Raw genomic sequence first — 14270 nt, 5'->3', positions numbered from 1 at the left:
GAGAGGAGTATTATTTTCATGCATGAAAGTATTTATAGTGAAGGAGGGCAAGGAAATGAAAGCCAAACAAGTTCTGGAGATGTCTGATAGACTGAAAACAAAATGAGAAATATACGAGATTCTTCTACAGAAAACGCCAAATTACTTCTGTACAGATGAAGTTCTATCAGAAAGAACAAAAGGATTTATATATTAAAAGCAGACAGAAATAACTGATGACCCATAAGCAAAAAAGATCTAAAAGAGCTCAGAGGAAGTGTCTATTCAGTTCTGATGTTTCAGACAAAGGCGAAGGCTTTAATCACCCAGATGCACTGGTTACTTGGAAGGCACATATCGCCAGCAGCTTAAGAGATGCTTCTATGGGAATGTTGTTTTGGAAACCTCCTGTGCTTTTATCCTTTGGCTAGACACTTGTGATAATTCACAGGCTCTGTATGGGATTACAGAGATGCTACGACACCCTCATTAACACAGGCATTTGCATCTCCGTCTGCCTGAACCTGGAAAATCCTGCATCGGGGGACAGTGGCAACAGAGGGCAAGGCACGCGAGGGCAGCGGTGTCTGAGCCCCTCTGCCCCACCCACCCAACATCCATCCATCCATCTATCCATCCATCCATCCATCCATCCATCCATCCATCCATCCATCCATCCATCCATCATCCATCCATCCATCCATCCATCCATCCATCCCTCATCCATCCATCCATCATCCATCCATCCATCCATCCATCCCTCATCCATCCATCCATCATCCATCCATCCATCCATCCATCATCCATCCATCCATCCCTCATCCATCCCTCCATCCATCCATCCATCCATCCATCATCCATCCATCTCCAATCCATCCATCCATCTCATCCATCATCCATCCACCCATCCATCATCCATATCCATCATCCATCTCCATCCATCATCCATCCATCCATCCATCCATCCATCCATCCATCCATCCATCCATCCATCCATCCATCCATCCATCATCCATCCATCATCCATCCCATCCATCCCTCCCATCCATCCATCCATCCATCCATCCATCCATCCATCCATCCATCCATCCATCCATCATCCATCCCTATCCATCCATCCATCCATCCCTCCATCCATCCATCCATCCATCCATCCATCCATCCATCCATCATCCATCCATCCATCCATCCCCCATCCCTCCATCCATCCATCCATCCATCCATCCATCCATCCATCCATCCCTCCATCCATCCATCCATCCATCCATCCATCCATCCATCATCCATCCATCCATCATCCATCCATCATCCATCCATCCTCATCCATCACCATCCATCCGTCCATCCATCCATCCATCCATCCATCCATCCATCCATGATCCATCCATCCACCATCATCCATCCATCCATCATCCATCCATCCATCCATCCATCCATCCATCCATCCATCCATCATCCATCCATCCTCCATCCATCCCTCATCCATCCATCCATCCATCCATCCATCCATCCATCCATCCATCCATCCATCCATCCATCATCCATCCATCATCCATCCATCCATCCATCCATCCATCCATCCATCCATCCATCCATCCATCATCCATCCATCCATCCCTCCATTCATCCATCCATCCATCCATCCATCCATCTGAGCCCCTGGTAACTGGGGCACTTGCAGACAGACCTCAGCACACAACTGAGTCACAGGAGCGTGCCTCTACAAAACTTCATAGTAAATTTGTTTATTCATTACAAAACTAAGTGCACTTACTTTACCTAAAAGCCTGTTATTTCCTAAACTTGCTGAAGGCCATTACCATTAAATAGGCTGAGTCATTCAATGGTTATAAAGACCTGCTGCACATTAAAGTTGTTAAATCCCGATTCTTTTGCCTGTACCTATAGTTTCACCCTCCATTTACAAATGTCAGATGATTCAATGTGCAATATTGTCTTTGAGAGCCACAAAAATGCCAGTGAAAATACACGGTGGAGGAAATACCTCCATTTGAGTACTTCAGAGACTCAGAAATTTCATAGATTGTTATTTTCTATTCCCAAAATCCATTAGAAAGCCTATTTGAAAATCCCCACCGAAGTGGGGGATCTGAAAGAACTGAAAATTTCCATGTGTGGTGGAAAGGAGGGAGGCATTTGGAGGGCACTGACACAGGTCAGTTGGGTATTACACAGCCCTGCTTCCCTCCTGCAGCCACTCGTGCCTACCCTGACTTCACACAAGTGGAGAGGGACATCAGTTCACTGCAGTGCAGAGCTGGAAAAATACTAGATGTATATAATGACATCAGTTAAAATGTGAAATAAGCAGCAGCCTGACAAGGAAAAAAAAAAAAATTAATGGTGTATTTTTGGCTACATTTTTGTTCCATACTAATGTTTACTTACAACCATTTTAGTTTGTCAGATAAATCCTTAAAAGTTCATTATTCATTTCTTCAGATCACAGTGCACGGTTTTTTTCTAAAGGGAAAATTTCTAAACAGGAAAGAGTACATGTTGTATCAGAATAAAGCACTAATGAGCCAAATACCCTGCAACTGAGGATAAATTACAGGTTCAAGCAAGTCATTATCTTGAGTCACCTCTATTTCTGTTAAAGAACATGTCCCATAAATATGTTCCATTCAAAACAAACTGAGAAGACAAGACTGCAGTTTCTAGGATTCTACTAGAACGGCAAATAATAGTTTCTAAAAGAATTCCCTTGGTTTTTTAAATCTCAGAAAAATCTTATGTGGAACAACTTATTGGTTTAAAACAGTTTTTTTTTAATAACACAAAATCTATAAAGATCACATCTTGCTATCTCTCAGGTCCCTTCTGATTCAACCATTCTATGACCCCCTATTAGATATCCAAATCCCAAATAATACAATGGGACACAACCCAGCAAATACTTCAGTGGCCTTAAATTTTTTTCCAGCTAAAAGAAATCAAAATTGCATTAGCAGGAGTGGAATAATCCTACTTGATTTCTCATTTTTGCTTCCTGTAGCATTAAACATGCAGAAAACTTAAGCGACACAACTCAGAACAACCCCAGTCTATTCTGTAAATTAATCTGTAAAACAACACTGGAAGTCTATTAGAAAAATAGTTATTTCTCTATGGTTTCTTCAGATATTTCTTCTTCTCTATCAGAAGAGATTCACAAGATCAACAGTTTCAAAGGTTACACCAAAACAGAAAAGTTTAATTCCCCAATTTGAACACTCTATCAAGTTATACTGTTTCCAAAGAGCTTATGCGACACAGTAACGATGAAAGGGTCATTCATAATAATTAAAGATGTCACAATGGGGCTTTCTCCCTCCTAACTCCAGCTCTGTGTGACACATGTGATGCTCTGGGTGCCCTGAAAGGCTTCATGATTTGAATCATACATCCTGCCAGGCAGTGACATGCAGTCTGTAAGACTCTGAAATATCACACGACTTTCTGGGATGGTGGAAGAAAAATGAGTTGTAGTAGTGCCTTGCCCCCCCAAAATGACAGAATTATCCTGCTGGTTGTGCCTATAAGTCAGCAGAGATACAAAAAGTGGTCCATGAAAGAGCAAACTACCTTGTACAAGGTTGAGCTTTCAGAGTAGTGCACATTTTGATACTAATTATCTTTTAAAGCCAAATCAGCAATCAAACTGTCATTTCACAGGAGTCCTGTGACCATTAAGTGCAGAGCAGAAGGTAAGATAGTTTAACTGCTCTGGTCCATGTGAGAAAACCCCGACACAGAGAGAGGCAACTGCTGCCCCTCCAGGGCCCACACTGATCCAATCTGTCCATCTGGGGAGCCTCCATGACCCCTGAGCCGGGGATCCCGGGCTGCAAACACTTCCAACGGCATGTGGGGCACTCAACTGCTTGTGCCAGATGGGGGACGAGGGTATTACTGTCCCATCAGATGCCCACTCAGAATCCCCAGCAGGTTCAACCAGGCTTAAACCAAGTTCAATGATATTTCCATGTTGGAAACAGCTGATATCAGCCTAAAACCCCACCTCCATATGTTACACACAGGCAAAAACAGGCAAGCACACACATGGGGTACTGCTCTTGCTGTTGACATAGCTAAAGCAGCATTTTAGTACATTTGACCACAAATACACCCAACTCTCAGTAACAAAGGATGCTTCTTTCCTCTTAAAAAGTAACTCATTCTATTTACATCCCTAAGTCATGCCAGCAAGAGCCCATTTGCTACCAATATTCTCTTTTCCCTTGTCAGAACAATTGTTGTCTTCCCTTTTGTCACAGCTTTTCCCACTAATTGCAATGACACCTCCCAATTTTGGAATGGCTGATCAGCTTATAAGCTTCCCCACAGCTAATCTAGGTCAACAAGCTACTAATAAGGCCAGCATATGTTTCTTTTATTTAACGCTATTGAGATCTTTATAAATCGCTTCTGTCTCCCAATAAAAGGCACCCCAGGGATTCAAGACCCTCCGTGGGTTTGAGGAGAAACAGTGACAGAGCAGAGAATGAGGGGTATAAAAAACACTGCACACACAGTAGGGAGCCCATGCCTGTGGATTGCTCAAGGAAGAGAAGGCAAAGCTGCCCAAGGTTTCACCAGGTGACTCCAACACTGTCTCCAGGTATCCCACTGCACACACAACCTTGGCTACTGGCAGCCCACAGGTGAAAAGCAAATTAAAGTTGTTCAGGGACCTGAAGTTGCCTGGTGTTCCGTTTCCACAGTGTCATCTTTCAAACACAGCCTGAGCATGAGTTTATTATGAAGGCCCTTTTTCTGAGAAGACGCTAGTTTTCACTCTCCTTGGAATGCTTAATAAAAATGGGATTACCACTTTTGCTGCACTACATAGGGGTCAAAAAAATTCTCATTATAAAGCAGTTTCTCATAAACAGAGTGTAATTTTATCACAGAATCATAGAATGTGTTTTAAGAGATTTTCAAGATCATGTCATTCCATCCCCCTACCATGAGCAGGGACACCTTCCTCTATCCCAGGTTGCTTAAAACCTTATTCAGCCTGGCCTTGGATGCTTCCAGGGACACAGGAGGAACCACAGCCTCCCTGGGCACCCTCTGCCAGAGCCTCCACACCCTCACAGCCAGGAATTTCTTCCTAATATACCATGTAACCCTGCCCTCTGGCAGAGAGAAGCCATTTTATGTCCAGGCTACACAATAAATGCTTTCTTTTCTGAGAAGAATGTTACAAACTATTTCAAAGTTAAGAAGCACTAAATTGTCTTTGAGGATTTTAATTCTTATTTCTGAGGCAAACTCAATCAGTCGGTTCTGCAGCCTTCCATTCTGAAGAGAATTTATTGCCAGAACCCGTATATTACAGCACATGGTAAACACCACCCAGGTGAAGGATGGAGAGAAAAATCAATACAGATTTTTCAAAGTAACAAATTCACCAGTCCAAGTACAGAATGGCAACCTAAGTTTGTTGGGATGAACAGGTCATCAGCTACTGCTTTAAAGCAAACACAGAAAATTAAACAAGCTGGTTAAATTGCAGATAAACCTGAAGCTATATCCACAGAAATGCTCTTTGCCTGTTCACCTCAGTGATATGAGGTCTGCATGGAAATAATCAGGGATAGGAATTACTAAAAGCCACCTTTTTTATCAACAGGTTCTCCTAAAGCATGGAATTGGAGAGTAGGGCTGTGGGGCTTCCTGCACTGACAGTGAAATTAACATAAGCCTAGGTTAAAAATCACATTTAGAAAATTTAGAAAATAGTCATACTATTGTGATAACTATCATTGAAATAATTTCTTTCTAGCACAACCTATATGTGATTCAAAAGAGGACAAAAGTTATCTTTTATTCTTGAACAGCTCAGACTGGAGGTACTTGAGTTTTACTATCAGAAACCAGGGATTTTTGACTATTCCCCTCACGTTATTTGCAGAGGCAGATTTCACTGCTTTAGTGAAACTGTTCATTACCCTCAATTCCTTCCTTTCTTCTGTTCTTTTGATTAAAAAAGGAATGGGAAAGCTGATGCTCAGAGGGGTCACTATTGAGCAGTACAAAGCTGATGTTTAGAGGGTTCAGTATTTAAAAGCTCTGGCCACAGGGCACTAATTCCAAGCAGCTTCATCGTTTATTATGTTATAATTTAACCTGTGAAGTCTCTCAATGTCTGCTGCCATGGGAGCAGGAGCAGCCTCTTTTCTCTAGGGGCTGCCATTGTGAACACTTCCCTGGTATGATTAAGAGATCAGTAAACTGAGATTTAATTTAATGGCCCAATTAAGAGATGAAGATCTGAACCCAGGCTGTAAAACCCTTGCCTACTGATCATTCCTACAGTACCATCACAGCCCAGCCAAGCCCAGGCTCCTGGTGTCCATGGGGTGACACAAACCTGTGCGTTTCAAACCATCTCAAACCATCCCCAGATAAGGGGATGTGCAGTTCTAAGCAACACAAACCCCACGCTCCAACAGTACCAACAGGGAAGGAATGGAGGAGGGTGGAATCAGCTTTCATGTTGTGTGTTAATAAATGTATAGGTTATAAATCAGTCATTGAACATCTTACTAGCATTATCTTGCTTTTTGATTACTGAAAGCTGACATTCCCAAAATGAAAGAGCCTTTCAAAATAAGGTTTCCTAGTGTCAAAGGACTTCAACTCCCAAATCTGGAACAATTCTAGGAACTTTTTAATCTGAAAAACTGCTCTAATTTAACCCCATTCATTTCCCTGCTGTAAGAAAGATGCCAAAATTATGAGCTTAACAAAATTACAGCATACTCTATTCACCTAATTCTATTTGCTCAATTTAGACATCTCAGTTGAAGTCTAAAATGCCAACTTAGCTCAAATTTTATAATTTAAAAATCACAACTCCTGCATGAGAAAAAACACTTCTGTTCTATACCCACATTTCCAAATGAGAATTAAATTAGAAAGCACACAAATTTGAAGCATTAATGCAGCAACCTGGATTATGCTTCCAAGTTTTTCCCCTTAAGATGCACCTTTGATTTTATGAACTCCATCTCAGTAGTTCTCTGCTCCAACTATCCCATTACTATTCTCCAATCGTAGAGGAAGCTCTCTGCTAAAGAGCTTCCCAAAAGCACTGTGGACATCAAAGAAAAAAAGGCAGGAAAACCAGAAAGCTCAGAGTCTAAAGTTGTGTGGGAGACAAATTTGTTTATCTTCCTATGTGAGCAGCCTAGAGAATTTTGAGCCAGCAATTACATCTCATTATTGGCACTACTAAATGATATTAAGCAATTGGCAAATTTTAATTTCATCACACTCACACTAACAATTTCAGATGTTTCAGTTCAATGTGGCCTCTAATACATGGGTCAGATCACACAGGTCTTGCTGCTCTGTAAGTACTTTTCTTCTTTGTTGAAACACAGTGATTCATACAAATTTTTCTGAGCAAAGAATGGATGAAGAGCAGCCCTGGGAGAAGGAGCTGGGGGTGCTGTGGGTGAGAGCTGGGCCTGCCCCAGCCTGAACCCCCTGCCCTGGGCTGATCCCCCAGCGTGGGCAGCAGGGCAGGGGGATCCTGCCCCTGTGCCCCTGGGCTCAGGTGAGAGCCCACCTGCAGAGCTGCCCCAGCCCTGGCTCCAGCAGCACAAGGAGCTGGAGCTGCTGCAGCCAGTGCAGAGGAGGCCACGGAGATGCTGCCAGGGCTGGAGCCCCTCTGCTCTGGAGCCAGCCTGGCACAGCTGGGGCTGCTCAGCTGCACCAGAGAAGCTCCAGGGACACCTCAGAGCCCCTGCCAGGGCCTGCAGGGGCTCCAGGAGAGCTGCACAGCCCCTGGGGACAAGGCAGGCAGGGACAGCAGCCAGGCAATGGCTCCCAGGGCCAGAGGGCAGGGTTGTATTAGGTATGAGGAAAAAATTTTATTTACAGTTACTTTAAGGAAAACATTGGACAGGGTTTTGAGCAACCCAGTCTAGTGGAAGGTGTCCCTGTCCATGGAATGGAAGGTGGAATGAGATAGGCTTTAGGGTCCATTCCCACTGAAACTATTCTGGGATCATATGAAATAAGTTGCAGTAGCAATTCATTGTTCCTCTAGAAACTCACACATTACAGCTTAAAGACAATTTTCAGTTCAGCATAAACAGGGCTTTCAAAGCACTGTTTAAAGTAACATCCTGTACTCTTTTTCCTAAACAACAGTCATAAACATTTTTGTTCAGGAAAATCCCATCAGACTTCTGTAAGAGGAAACCATACCAAAGAAATTAAATTACTAACATAGAAAACCATAAAGCAAATAAATGGTTTGGTTGGGGAGCTGAAACTTCTCAAATACAGCAATATGTATCATCAAGGGTAGCAATTTTCACAGTAGCTTAAGAAACATAATCAACGCTACAAAAAGATGAAGACTTTTTTTTACTGAAGAGTAAAAAGGGCATTCAGGGCTTCATCGTCCTCTCGGATTTGAGGAACTACAGCAATGCAGTCAGACTTCACAAGCATTGATGTTTAAGGACATCCCTCACAACTTATTTTAAAAGAGAAATAAACAATGTTTGCAGCTGGTGGACAGGCTTCCAACTCTGCTCTCCAAGCAGGTACAGCAGGGCTGTGATGACACTCAAGCACAACCTACTGCATCCCACAGCATGCACAAGTTACACACGTCTCTGATCTGTACACCTTTAAAGCACACATTCTTCTCTAATTCCATTTGACTCCTACCAGCATCAGGAGAATTTACACAAACCTCTTTCCTCATGTCATTCCCTGAATCTCACTGAAACCTCTGTGACTACCAAAGAAATCAACACAAGTGCAACAACAGAACTCTTAGTGTCTCACGTAGCCCTGCACATGAGCAGCTGTGGTGGTTATGTAGAACAAATGGAAAACTGGATGGTGTTTCTAACCCCATGAAATCATTTGATGTTAAAAGTCCACGTCTAATTAGTGAGGCGCATGGCAACCTCTAGTGGCATATGCCTGCTTAGGAAATAGAAACATTCCAAAGCATGAAGCTGCAGGAAAAGCATTTGCCTGAAGTGATCAGCCCTTTTCTTGTCACTAATTTTATTAGAATGACATGGAGAGGAGATGCCAGAACACAGGTGATCTGCGGAAGACCCTCCAAGTGTTACATAAACTACAGCAGTCAGGCAAGCTGCAGAAAAGCCAGATATCATGAACGAAAGCTGTTGCCAAATAGGTTAAAGGAATCAATGCAAACTGACTTGCAGTGCTGAGTGACAAACTGAATACTTGCTCTACTATGCAGGTACATTTAAATATAACTTTAAGATACTACAAACAGCAGCACTCCTCAGTGCAGTGCAGTACCACCCTCAGCAATCTGCTGATAAAAAAGCTCTGAGTAATTAAATACAAACCCATGGTAGCAGTGCATAGAGAATCTCAGAATATTCGGAGCTAGAAGGGACCCACACGGATCTTAAGAGTCCAACTCCTCAGTGAATGAATCCCTCACACAGGGATCAGAGAAGGCAAGGATTTCAAAGTCAGGGCAATCTACAACAGAGGACATCCAACACTAAGAGAACCCTGGATCTTACTAGGAAACATCTATTACTTCCATTTTTAACTCCCAGCAGCTGCTTGTGATAGATTTATACAAATCAGACAATTTTCATGCTTTGCTGAAACGTGATACAAATTACCCAACATTATGAAGTTGTATTTTACTGAGCTCTTAAGTGCACAACATGAATATTCCCAGCTCATTCTTTCACAGAAAATAGTCTTCAGAATTTAAAACAACTGGCTGTCTCTGCTCAGAATAGGATTAGGAAAAAGTCTGTGTGGAAATGGAATTAATTCTCACATTAAGGAAGGAGTCATTAGAGCATCTGGTGAGGTTTAAATTATTACTGTCTATTCAGTTGTATTGCTAAGCAGATTTTAAGTGTTTCAGAGCTACTTAATTTAGAAACCTATACCCTGAAATACTTCATGTAATATAAATACTATTTTGTTTTTCCTTCACAGAAAACGCTTTCTGATTAAGATGCTTGTACTCTGACGGTGAAGCAGAATAGGAGCATAAACATATATATATTCTGCTTTGTCATCATGAAACAAAGCTGGGTCCATCACTGCTCGCAAAATTTAGTAATTGTGGATAACACGCTTAAGGCAGAAAAAGGAAGAACCATATATGATTTAAATACCAGCCCCTTAAGAAGTACATGTATTTGTACTGCTTTTCTTGGTAACTGAAACTTCATAGCAAATCTAGTGTATTTTGAGAGGAAATTGGCTCAAAATACCCCCTCCATTGTGATTAAACCTGCCAAGGAGCCCAAGGCTGTAAAGTTTCTGAGAAGAAAATGCAGTAAAGTCTAACAGGAGACAGGCTGCTCCTGGAACTGGCTCTTCCTTCCAGCCTGCTCATGTCCTACTCCCACAGGACACTTTACAACAGATTTTAATACATTTTTAAAGTCGTGTCTTTTGATTTACAAGCAATCATGATCACAGCGACAAATTAAATTCCAGCCTTGGTGGTCATTTTTCCCTACTGTCCAGATGTACAGTTTTCTAATTCCAGAATAAGATCCTCTTTCCCTAATACTCCTCTTGTTTTTGCTGGTTCTGTTTCAAATCTAAAGTCACCTCCTTCATTACAATTTCCACTTATAATAATATGAGTGCCTGGCTTCAATAAGACAGAAGCTTAAAACCAACAGCATGGAATGCCTTTGGACTATTTAAGAATGTCATAGTATACATAATAGAGATCTTGTTGCCTTTGGTTTGCTTCTTCAGCTGATGAGTATGACCATTTTCTCTACCAACCCTTACATTGCTTCCAGGCAGAACAACACAGCTCCAGCTCTGCCAGCACCCAATGGCTGGGATAGCCAGCATCCTTCTCTCTGCTGTCCTACCAGACTAACATGTCTACAATTCTCCAAATCCACTGAGATCTCAGACTAATTTACAGAATCATAGAATAGAACTATAGAACCATTTAGGTTGGAAAACCTCTTGATGACCATTGAGTCCAACCATTCCCCCAGCACAGCCCATGGCCACCACTGACCCATGTCCCCAAGTGCCTCATGGCTTCTAAACACCTCCAAGGATGAGGACTACAACAGCTGGACTCAATGATCTTCCACTCTGACAGAATCTCCTTTCCCTGTTTTCTGCCATTCACCCCCTTGCCTTCTTTCTGCATTCATCAGCGTCAAGCAGCAGAACAAGTCTTGTCTGCTTCCAATAAGAATATCACAGCTAAAAATCAAGCAGCATTGTTAAAGTTATGTTGTAACTATTCAGGTTGAGAGACATTAGAAATAAGGCTCTCAAACATTAGAGAATCCTAATAAAAAGCTGCATCAAATGAGTGAAAGTGAAATTCTTGGGTCTTCAGACTAGCAAGTAACTGCTTCCTGCCCCTAATATATCAGAAAGACACATCTCACTTTGGGCTGCAGAAACAGCCACAGAATAAAACAGAACAAAATCAGAACCCAGGATTCTAGGACCAAGCTCTGAAGTGGCAAATGAAGTATCACAGTAAGAACCAGACCAAGTTTTTGAGAGTCAGAGAATTGTATCTCACACCACACCTGGATCTCTGATTTCAGAACATTTCAAAGGCTTGGAAAACTCAGACTTCAAGTCTATGATTTGAGAAATGAGCACAGCAAATATTTAAGACAATGTCTGTGGCAAGTAAGGGGAAAATAGCTCCATTTCAAACTCTGAACCCTCTTTACTTCTGCCAAGGGTATGAAAAGAGGGCAAGTGTAAGGCAGGTGAAAGGCACCAACACAATGCATTCATTGGTAACCTGTCCTACTTATACCACCAACCATTTTCAAAGGAGAAGTGTCTTGGAGAGAATTACATCCTTAAGAACAAGCTGTATGTCATGTTAACCCAGTCCTTGACAAAGTGTACAGGTACACAATTATTATTTTTGGCACGCAGTCTGTACCTGACAAGCCCTGTAACAATTTATTCCAGATCACATTAAAAAGGACCTTCCTAGTTTCCCTTGGAGCGTGGAGCAGGGCTGGCTGCCAAGATGAGAGGGATGCCTGGCGCAGAGTTACCTGCCTTTACAATGTGCTCTGCAGCACAGAAACACAATAGGAAGGACCAACTTCAATCTCTGCTTCTTCAAAGTTCTGGCCTTGTTTTACAACCAGAGCAGACACTGACTATTGACTACTATACAGGATAATACACTTAATCATTTGGAAAACATAGATTTAGGCTTTATTGCCCATATTTGCAGGGTATTGTCACAAAACGATCATTTAATTATGTCTGTTTTTAAAAATAGACCTTTTTCCAAATATGCAGGAAAAAATAAATAGAGAATCCATGTTGTGTAGCACTTGAGAACCACCACTCAGTGAATTTTTATAATAACTGAATACATGACTGAATTTGCAATTAAAAGAAACCCCTGAAAACCTTCTGTTTTGAAGGCAGATATTGAGCTGTTCTGTTAAGAGGATCAAAAGGCAGAAGTTTCTCAGACAGAGAAACTAGTATTTTTACTGTCCATTCAGAGCAGGTTCAAATATAGAGCTATTAAGACTTATTCTGGGATTATTTAGTTACTCAGTTATCATTTCTGCTGTTTAGTTCATTGGTATCTACAAAGGCATATAAAATTAATGTTTCTGTACTACTAAGGCATACAAAATTCAAGCTTCTCTACTCCAGAGTTTCAGCAGAGATGATTTTTCCAGCAGGGTTTTTATATTTACCTGATGATCCTCTGAGCAGCATACTGATGAAGCGAGCGGAACTGTGCCGACATATTTGCTAAGGCTGCCAGACAATTTGTGTGAAGGTATTTGTCCTGTCAGAAAGAAGAGGAAAGATAAAAAAACCAACACATCAAATACGCACTGACACCTCTGGCAGGAGTAATTCAGAAGACTGAGCAATGTATGTTGTTTTTAAAGCACAGGAAGAAATGTAAAACGTATATACTCAGTGAGGTTTGAACATGTTTTCTTAAAACATATGGCTTATAAAAGAGTGATTCCATACAAATTTCAGAGCGTATACATACATATATGTATAAGTATGTTTGTATTTGTCTTTCAGTGTTCATTTACAGTTGCAATTCAGCTGTAACATATACACAAAGACACTTTCTTCCTCTCTACCTTTCTCTCCTTTTTGTAGTCTTATCCTAAAACTTCCTACTTCACAGCTCTGAAGTAAGGGACAATCATACCTTACTTTAGAGCACTGGTCTCCATTTCAGCATCCCTGAAACCATTTGGCCAGATAATCATTTATCTGATGCCCTTTCCAAGTCAAGGGTTCTCGCAGAATGAAACTTGTCTGCTTATCCAATACAAAGGGGATTTATTTCCCTATTCAAGTCTAAAATATTCATTTACATAACATAACAGATTCTAAATATTCCAAATATATGCCAAATTTGTTATTACTCCTTCCAATTCTTTTTATCATTTAAGTAACATCCATAATTTCTGCAGTTTAAAATGTATTAAAGGTTTTATGTAATAAATTCTGTGCTTTGAATTGTTGAAAATATTCAGAAATGCATGATACTATGTTTGCGTTTGCAGAAAAGATAAAAAACCTACTGTGCATTGAAAAATGCACAAAGTCAATCTAGGCTATAAGGCTCTGAAATCAAAGCAGTTTTGATTTGCCAGAGCTCAAAGAGGTCCTCAGGCCTAGTCCCTGACACACTTCCTAAAAAACTAACAATAAATAGACCTGAAATTCCTACTTTTAAGTCATTCAGAGAGGTAAATAGCCTATAAGGAATCACTTCCTCTCATGAAACTAAAGAACTCTTTCTTCTCAACTGAAGATGGGCTTTATGCCTGAATGAAGATCTTTAGAGAACCATTCTCAATGAACTGGAAGACAGCACAGAAATTGTTTCAAGTTCACAAACACTTAGCTAACACAGCTGATCTATTTTCTTCCTTTCTGCAAAACCAGATGACAACTGGATGCAATAGAATTAACAAAATCCCACCCCCTGTTTGAAATTGAATTCAAGCTGCTGAGGTTAGGAATTCACAAGTGCTCAACACAACTCTTACCCTTGTCCGTGTCATGTTGTACTGGATGGTTCTTATCACAACCAGTATCAGAAGACTCCCAAGTGAGATCTCTGTTAGGACACGCTCAGCATACCAAGTAATGTTTTTCAGTATCTGCAAAAAGAAAAAATTAAAAGAAAAAGTCTCTTCAGCACCTAGGTCTGAATAAGAACATAGGAAACTGTCTGGAGTCTCAAATTCCTTAAGACACGAAAATTTGTTTCCAGTCTCAAATGT

At 41.1% G+C, this 14270-nt stretch overlaps 1 protein-coding gene across 2 annotated transcripts in view; it reads right to left on the bottom strand.

Moving 5' to 3' along the window:
- Window positions 1-14270, bottom strand: part of DYM (dymeclin) — a 211258-nt gene that overhangs the window by 102119 nt on the left and 94869 nt on the right. For both annotated transcript variants that reach the window (XM_064736044.1, XM_064736045.1), the window contains exons 12-13: window positions 14034-14147; window positions 12705-12799 (exon numbers count right to left, since the gene is read on the bottom strand). In XM_064736044.1, coding sequence (XP_064592114.1) covers window positions 12705-12799; window positions 14034-14147 — 209 coding nt within the window. The remainder of the gene's footprint in view (window positions 1-12704; window positions 12800-14033; window positions 14148-14270) is intronic.

Source organism: Zonotrichia leucophrys, chromosome Z (assembly GCF_028769735.1).
Source record: "Zonotrichia leucophrys gambelii isolate GWCS_2022_RI chromosome Z, RI_Zleu_2.0, whole genome shotgun sequence".
Classification (NCBI taxonomy): Eukaryota; Metazoa; Chordata; class Aves; order Passeriformes; family Passerellidae; genus Zonotrichia; species Zonotrichia leucophrys.
This window is presented reverse-complemented; position numbering and strand designations above follow the sequence as displayed.